This window comes from Trichechus manatus, unplaced genomic scaffold (assembly GCF_000243295.1).
Source record: "Trichechus manatus latirostris isolate Lorelei unplaced genomic scaffold, TriManLat1.0 scaffold00057, whole genome shotgun sequence".
NCBI classification, from domain to species: domain Eukaryota; kingdom Metazoa; phylum Chordata; class Mammalia; order Sirenia; family Trichechidae; genus Trichechus; species Trichechus manatus.
The window spans coordinates 6,301,439-6,309,948 of record NW_004443993.1 but is presented as its reverse complement, the minus strand read 5'-3'; the positions used below and the strand labels follow the sequence as shown (position 1 = coordinate 6,309,948).

Here is an 8,510-nt window from a genome sequence, read left to right as displayed (position 1 = left end):
GGCAATGGGCTCTTCTAAAGAACTATGTGCAATCAGTTTCCACAAACAGCAATTCCAAAGGTCAGTCTAGGAGCTATGTTTTAGGGTAAATCACTAATTATCTGAATTGTTCTTCAAGAAAATGTTGCCTGACCACAAGTGATTATGTAAATACTATTCTGGCCCTGTTTCCATGGCAACGCATAAATTACTAGCAGTAAGTGGGAGTATAAGAATTTGTAAAAGATTTTTCAACTTTGGAACATTTTTGACTCTCTAGTCAGAAATGTTGCCTCAATTTGCGAATTGTATGTTAAATAAACTTCAATCAATTCCTATCATTGGCTTAATATTATTTTTAACAGTAAAGTCGCGCCTCACTCAGGGCATCACAGGATGGAGAGACAGCGCTGGGACAGGGACACATCTCTCAGGTGGCGAATTTGGCTCCATTCAAGTTTTATTAGTCCCCTTTCAGCCTGGGGCTTCCCACAGGACGTCCTGGGCATCCTGCTGCTGGCCCCGACTGTGTCCAGTTTCCCAGAGGGAGGATGGGAAGGCAGAGGACAGGGGAAGGGGCTGGAGACAGATCATCAGGTCTCCCTGGAAGTGGGGCCCTCCCTGTCTCCACAGAGCTGGCCCGAGGGCCGCCAGTCCAGCACTCCACACAAATCCAAGCCCCTGGGCACTGGGGCAGCCCTGCACAGCCAGCTCTCGCTGCCTACATGGCTGCTGTGTGCCCGTTGGCCAGCCGCCTGGCCACCCGGCTCCGGGGGCCGCCGGTGGGGGCTGACCCGTTCCTCAGCTGTGGACGCTGCTGGGTGGCCTCTTCCTCACTCAAGTCCGACTCCTCCACATCGCTGCGAATGTCCTTCTCCATCTGGCGCACAGAGAGAGAAGACACAGTAAAGCTCAACGGGGAGGGGATGAGGCTGGGAGCTCCAGGGACCTAGCTGTACCTGGCCCTTGATCATGAAATTGCAGAGCATGCGCAGGATGAGGCATGACCAGAACACGTGCAGCAGCTGCAGCATCATCAGGAGGGCGTTGAAGAAGTAGTAGCCGAAGAAGGTACCCCGCCCGATGATGGACTCGTAGTACGTGGTGTAGAGGATCCTTTGGCCAGAGGGAGGGAGGGGGGCGTCACTAGCTGCTACAGCCCTGCAGTCTCCCACCTTAGCTCCAGACCTCCAAACCTAGCTCCAATCCAGGAACCTCCAACATGCATAGCTTTCCCTGCTCCAGAACCATCTGTGGCTACTTACTGCCCCAAGGATGATACCTCTGCACTTCAGCCAAAAAACCCAAACCTTTTGCTGTCGAGGAGCCCTGGTGGTGCAGTGGTTAAGAGCTCAGCTGCTAACCAAAAGGTTGGCAGTTCGAATCCACCAGCTGCTCCTTGGAAACTCTATGGAGCAGTTCTACTCTGTACTACAGGGTCGCGATGAGTCGGAATCGACTCGACAGCAATGGGCTTTTGATGGGTTCGATTGCTGTTAAGTCAATTCTGACTCATGGTGACCCACATGTTACAGAATAGAATTGCTCTATGCGGTTTTCTTGGCTGTGATCTTTATGAATGCAGATTGCCAGGCCTTTCTTCCATGGAGCCACTGGGTGGGTTCAAACGGCCAAACTTCAGGTTAGGAGATGAGCACAAGCTGTTTGCACCACCTAGAGAGCTTGTGCTTTAGCCACGCCTGGTTTGCCAACTCAGCAAAATGCTCAAGCTCTTTGACTCATGGCTGTTCGTAACCATAACCATGAGCCCTGAGGAGTGTGGAGGATCTTGGTTCCTCTCCAGCACACCCACTGCCCCATCCACCCCCCACTCTACCTTCTCTCCTGTTGCCCCAGACAAACTGTCCTAAATCCCAGCTACAGCTCCCCTCTCCTCACAAAGACTTTACCACAGCCCCTGCTTCCTCACGCCCCTTCCTGAGGAGTGTCCCCATCCACACCAACCCTGATGTTACTTCACACACAAGAAGCAAAACCAACCCCAAAGAGCTCCTTCTAGACCTCACCTTTCCCCTCTGGCTACCCCCTCATCTCTCTCCTCTTGAAACTCCTCAAAAGGACCAATGGTACCTGCTGTCTCCACGTCATCCCCAGATCGACCACTGGGATCACCAGTGACCTCTGTGTAGCTCACTGCAGAGTCCGGCCTCTGCTCCTACCCTGTGCCCACTCCCCTTGGCCTGCCTGACCCCCAGGTGCCCCCTGCCTGTCCCCCTCCCTGAGGTCCCTGGGACCTAGGGCCTCCTCAAGCCCCCCTCCCCATTCCTGCTCGCCCCTTCCATGGCCACGCTGCTGAGCTAACATGCATGGATTTGTCCTTCTACAAGATTCTTGCTTGGCCCCACTTCCTCTCCAGACACCACCCCCATTCACGCCTTTCCTTGACCCCCAAGGCCCTCCAATGTGTGGTTTATGTTCACCATCTTTACCCCTTCCTCTTGCTCCTCTAGCTGGTTCCTGCCCCACCTTTTGGGGATGCCACCCTAGGGCCTGGTCCCCTCCCTTCCCCCGACACTATTCTCCCGTCCCTTCCCCTTGTACCCTCCCTCTCAGGCCTCGGTGCAGGCTCCTTGATGACTGCACACTCAGGGGGCCCCAGTCCCAGGACAGGCCTCTCTGGCCACGCCTGGTCCCCCGGGGACCCTGGACTGTGTGCCCACAGCTCCTGCATTTACATCACTCTTCCGAACCCCAGCCTGGTACAGCCCAGCCTCCTCCACGTCTCATTGTGGGGCCAACTCCAACACGGCTAAAGCTGAGCTCCCGGTCCTCCTGTGCTCGTTCCTACCTCAGCTAATGGCAGCTCCATTTCCCCAAACCCTGGCATCTTGCCCTGAATCTGCCCACTTCTCTTGTCTGCATTGGTCCAGCCCCATCAGCACCATCCGGACCAGCGCCTCACAGTCTCTCCCTTCCCTGGCCACCAGAGGGCAGTGGTGAGCACCTGAGTCAGGGCCCTCCCTCCTCTGCTCACAGCCCTCCAGGGCTCCCACCTCCCCTGGGTAAAAGCCCAAGTCCTCCCCTCGGCCCACAGAGCCCTGCACAACCTGCTCCATCCCCTCCCCTCTGCCCCTCGCTCACTCCACTCCAGCCACTCGGGCTTTCTTGCTGTTCCTCCAACATGCCAGGCACAGTCCTGCCTCAGGGCCTTTGGACAGGCTGTTCTCTCTGCCTGGAACACCGCTCTCCTATGATCAGCAGAGTTCTCTCCCTCACCTCTCTCAGGTGTCTCTGTACAAACGCTATCACTGAAGCCTTCCCTGACCCCCTGTGCCCTTCCCTGCTTTGGTTCTCTCTTTAGCACTCAATACCCCTGACACTCAATAGTATGCTTGTTTGCCTTATTTATCATCGTCCACCCCACCTAACATCAGCTCCACGAGAGCAAGGGCCCACCTGGTGTTCCCTCTGCTGTGTCCCCCCACCTGGCACATTCAAGAGGCTCAACACATTGCGTGGGTGGAGACATCAGTGAGCCTCGCCCCATCCCTCCTTCCACTCCAGTTCCAGGCACACTCATTGCTGGTGACTGAGCCCAGTTCTCTGTCTCTATTGCCTCTGGACCTTTGCACACACTGTGGCCTGTGCCGTCAAAACACTTCCCGCCTCTTCCTGGAAGCCTCCCGCTCCCGGGCAGAGGGGGAGGCAGGCAAGCGTGGGATCTCGGACACGCCCTCCCTCCTTCCCCCCGCCCTGCGGAAGGACGGACTCACTGCGTGGGGAAGAGCGCAAGGCGTGTGTAGAAGAAGACGCAGGAGAAGACCAGGAAGAGTAGGTCGCACGGGATTCGCCAGCGCATATAGTTGAAAATCTTACAGGCCTGGGGAGGGCGCCGGAGAACAGGCTCAGGCCAGGGCAACGCAGGGACAGGCGGGCTGGGTGAGGGCGGGGCTTCGTCTCAGGAAAAAGGCTATAATAGGCGGGGCCAGGTGAGTGAGGGGAGCTCATTTCATGGGAAAAGGTGATGAGGGGTGGGGTCAAATGGGGGGGGGGCTTGTCTTCAGGACCTGGCCAGAAAGGTAAGGGGAGAGAGGGAGGGACAGGAAAGATGGAGGGGGGAGGTGGAGTGCATGAAGAATCACCTCCCAGGAAAGCTGAGAGGGGTGGGGCCTTACCTCCCAGGTCAACTGAGATTGTGGTCTAGTGGTTAAGAGCTATGGCTGCTAACCATAAGGTCGGCAGTTCGAATCCACCAGGTGCTCCTTGGAAACCCTATAGGGCAGTTCTACTCCGTCCTTTAGGGTCCCATGGATTGGAATCCACTCAACCACTCAACGGACGGCAAAGGGTTTCGCCTCCCAGGAAAGCAAGATGGGGCGGGGCCTCACCTCCCAGGAAGGCGGAGAGGGGGCGGGGTGTTGCCTGCAGGGACAGGTGGGAGAACAGGGGAGGGGCGAGGGCAGGGAGCAGGCAGGCTGTGGCCCACCTCCAGCAGGACGTCGGAGGTGTCGTGCAGCAGCAGCACGAGAGAGCCGATGCGCAACAGGTTGGCGCTGTAGGAGAAGGTGATGAGGAGGATGGTCACGAAGTGGTGGGCCACCTGCTCCTTGAAGTCCTGCGGGAGATGGCGGGTGACAGCCAGGACAGGGATCAGTGGCCAGAGGGGCCCCACCCTAAGGGGTGGGGAGCAGGCACTCCCCTGGGGGCTGGTGCCTCTGGACTCCCTTCTGCCCGAGGCACCATGGGCATCTGCGGGGGTGGGATGGGGTTGTGAGGCCGCCCCTCCCACTCCCAGCTCCTTGTCACTCCCCCAGCTGGGCCCTCACTCTGGTCTCACCTTGCGCTTGACCTCCCACTCCTAGCTCCTTGTCACTCCCCCAGCTGGGCCCTCGCTCTGGTCTCACCTTGCGCTTGACATCGAGAGGCAGTGTAATCAGTAGTGAGACGTAGAAACTCAGCTCCAGGAGGTACCACCAGTACAGGGCGGGCTTCAGGGGCTGGGTGGGGCAAGGTTACTGTGGGGAGGGGCCCAGCATACCCCTTCTCCCTCCCCTCCTTTGCCCAAACCCAGGGCACTCAGATCCTGGTGAGTGAGGAAGGAGTGAGCACCTCGTCCCAGGAGGTAATCAAGGGCAGCAGTTTTGTGGTAGCTCCCGCTCTGAGCTTCCAGGCTCCCTGCCCCTCTCTATTCCATAGGGGAGTCAAGCTGGCTGACAGCGAGACTCAGGGAGAGTTCTGGTGTGATGCCAGGCTTAGATCCCTGGCTCCTGGCTGCAGGAACTCTGCCTGCCTGGCCGGGGGTGCCCTCCCACCAGCCTCCGCACGCCCCCTGCCGCTCACCTGGTCTGGATAGTTGTCCCAGCATGTTGACGGCGTCCACAGCCATGACTCCTGTGGGGAAACAGAGTCTGAGGCTACCCAAAGCTCAGAGCCCAGCCCCCACCCCAGTCTGGCCTCCCACCCCTCCCCCCAGTGCTGCTCTCATTTAGCCCTGCTTTTTCTGCTTGGCTACGCATCTGCCCCCTGCTCTAGCCCGGGAGGTCCATTCGCTGCAGGGTCCCCAGCTCCCGGTGCACAGTAGGTCCTCAACAGGTGCCTGTGACTGGACAGTCACCAAGGCCTCGCTAAGCTCTCTCTCCCCTCTGTGCCTCTGCACTTGCTTTTCCCACTGCCTGCACCCCCCCCCAGCCCCAGCGGCTGCACACAGTAGGTGCTTGTAGGATAGGTGGAGGGGGCGGGTGAGCAGCCGAGCACACTCACGTGGTACAGGACCGAGAGGCCACCCACGAAGGAGCACAGATAGAACAAGAACCTCCAGCTGCAGATGGGGGGAGCCCATGAGGAAGTTGCCAGAAGGGCAGACCCCACCCAGCACCCCCAGGCCTCCCCACAAGACCCAGCCCTGGGCTTACCTGGCCTCACAGAACTTCTTGGTCAGGTGGGGCTGATCCTGGTTCCGGCGGCCCCGGAACCAGCGCTGGGTCTGCCGCAGGGTGAGGCCACACTGGGTGGCCAGGAGGGCCAGCTGGTGCTGGGAAGGGAGGGGTGGTACCAGGGTCACGGGGCCCCATGGTGGCTTCCCATCCCTGTCCCACAACAGGTAGAACCTTCCACCTATGGGGGTAGGGGTGAGGTGGGGTCTGGGGGAGGAGGGCCTTATCCTGCCTTCCTCTCCCCTGCCCAGGGCAGAACCCTGCTCTCCCAAGGCAGGCAGGATGCTGATGGGGACTGGATGAAGGGGCTGGGGGTGGGATCCCATCGAGGCAGCCCTGCGCCCTCCACAGAAAAGCCAGGGTCCTCCCACCCCCTTGGGGTAGCCCAACCTGTGACAGGGACAACATGGGGGGAACCACAAGACTCTCTTCCTGGGTCCCCACCCAGGGTACACAGACCACATCTTTCCCCCCTTCCCCCTCAGGAGCCAGCCCAGACCCAGCCCACACCATGGGTGGGAACGGAAGGAGGATCCACACACTCCTCCCTAGGACAGGAGGGACACCTGCCCAGCCCCCAGTCCCAGGGGCTTCCCATGGGGCAGCTGTGCCTGCTGACGGGGGTCCAGGTGGACTGGAGGGTTGGGGCAGTGGGGGTGTCAGAGGCTGCCCTGGTCTGCCCTGCTCCAGGGCTCCCAGGTGGCTCTCACCTCCTGGGGTCTCCGCCCTTGCGTGAGGAAGTGTTTCTCCAGCGTGGGATTGGGCACCACCGGCCTCCGGCTGCGGTCTCGCACACCCAGCCACCAGCTCAGGGGCAGGCCCACAAACCTGGGGTGGGGGGCCAGCCATTAGTCCAGGGAGCAGTGACAGTGCTGCGGGGGGCATGTGCTACAGGTGGGGAAACTGAGGCTCAGAGGGGCCACGTCACTGGCCAGTGGGGCACAGCAGCAGATGGCAGAGTGGAAAGTCTGGGATCTTTCTTCTTCATCAGAGTGGAGGGCTGGGAGGCCTGAGGGGCAGGATTTGGACAAACCTCCCGTGGCTACTCCCTGCCTCATGCCCTGGAATCCTAGGGGGAAGCTTTGTGGCTGCACCAGACCCAGACATAAGAAGGCAGGGGACTCCACACTGTCAGAGTAGAACTGTGCTCCAGAGGGTTTTCGGTGACTGATTTTTCAGGAGATTGCCAGGCCTTTTTTCTGAGGTGCCTCTGGGTGGACTCGAATCTCCAACCTTTCGGTTAACAGCCGAGTGCCTTCACTGTCTGCACCACTGGAGGGACTCCTGAGGGATGCCCAGAGGATGACACTCAGAGAGAGAGGAGCAAGCCCGGCTCTGTACCATCTGGACCACACGAGAAAGGGCTGAGTGCTCAAAAGGTGCCCGCTGAATAAGCACAAAGGAGTCCTGGCAGCACATTAAGCACTCGGCAGCTAACCCACCAGCAGCTCCACCGGAGAAAGGACCTGGCAATCTGCTTCCGTAAAGGTTACAGCCTAGAAAAACCTATGGGGCAGTTCTACTCTGTCATGTAGGGGTCGCTATGAGTTGGAATTGACTCGATGGCACCCTGCAACAACAACAACAAATAAACACAGCCTCACAGGCTTCAGAATGGGGGTGCTAACTCCTAACTCCTAGGGTACCCAGGCATCTTCGTTGATCCCAAACCAGGGATGTGGGCCCCCTCACTGCCCAACCCATGGTGGTGTGGCTCCCGGCCTGTCCTCCACTGGGCTGGCGGCTCCCCACAGGCAGGGCCAGGGTCTGACCCCTGTCAGGAACCCCCAGCAGGGCCCACTCTAGGGCAGGCACTCACAGGTGCAGGGACCCTGGTTGACCACATTGACCACCAGGGGGCGCCCGAGGCTACAGGTAGGGACCTAATTTAATATCCACCATCATCCCTTCAGAGCCCTGGTGGCACAGTGGTTAGGAGCTATGGCTGCTAACCAACGGGTCAGCAGTTTGAATCCACCAGCTGGCTACTCCTTGGAAACCTTTTGAGGCAGTTCTACCCTGTCCTGTAGGGTCATTATGAGTTGAAACCGGCTCGACGGCAACAGATCTGATCTGATCGTCCTTTTGGAGCCCTGGTAGTGCAGCAGTTAAGAGCTTGGCTGCTCACCAAAAGGTTGGCAATTCAAATTCACCAGCCGCTCCTTGGAAACCCTATGGGGCATATCTACTCTGTCCTATAGGGTCGCTATGAGAATGAATTGACTCAACAGTAACGGGTTTTGGGTTTTGGTATCATCCTTTCACCCCTCATGTGGGGAAACTGAGGCCCAGAGCAGCCCAGCAAGCGATTCATTCCAGACTCAGTCGTATTGGGGGTAGGTAGTTATGTTTACTGAGTGCGTACTCTCTGTCAAGTGTGGGGCCAAGTCCAGATTACGTGCTGGCTCAGATCATCTGTTCCTTCACCCTATTATCACTGTCCCCATTGTTCTGATGGGCAAACCGAGGCCCAGAGGGTCAGAGGCATCCCCAAAGTCACATAGAGAGTGAGGGGTAGACTCAGAATTCTAACTCAGGGCTCACTTTCCTTTAACAAGGGCTAAGGCCCCAGAAAATCTTTCCCTGCAACCTAAACTCTTCCATCAGTAAAATATGCAAACCCACCTCTGGGCTCCA

The 8,510-nt window shown here is 58.4% G+C and overlaps 1 protein-coding gene across 1 annotated transcript in view; it reads right to left on the bottom strand.

Annotated features, from left to right (window-relative positions):
• Nucleotides 1-326: 326 nt before the first annotated feature.
• The window catches only part of CERS4 (ceramide synthase 4), a 10,165-nt gene continuing 1,981 nt past the window's right edge, over nucleotides 327-8,510 (bottom strand). The window contains exons 2-10 of the mRNA XM_004378599.2: nucleotides 6,584-6,701; nucleotides 5,853-5,971; nucleotides 5,701-5,758; nucleotides 5,281-5,331; nucleotides 4,845-4,937; nucleotides 4,427-4,555; nucleotides 3,714-3,820; nucleotides 939-1,095; nucleotides 327-859 (exon numbers count right to left, since the gene is read on the bottom strand). Of these exons, the coding sequence (XP_004378656.1) occupies nucleotides 701-859; nucleotides 939-1,095; nucleotides 3,714-3,820; nucleotides 4,427-4,555; nucleotides 4,845-4,937; nucleotides 5,281-5,331; nucleotides 5,701-5,758; nucleotides 5,853-5,971; nucleotides 6,584-6,701 (991 nt within the window). The 3' untranslated portion in view covers nucleotides 327-700. The remainder of the gene's footprint in view (nucleotides 860-938; nucleotides 1,096-3,713; nucleotides 3,821-4,426; nucleotides 4,556-4,844; nucleotides 4,938-5,280; nucleotides 5,332-5,700; nucleotides 5,759-5,852; nucleotides 5,972-6,583; nucleotides 6,702-8,510) is intronic.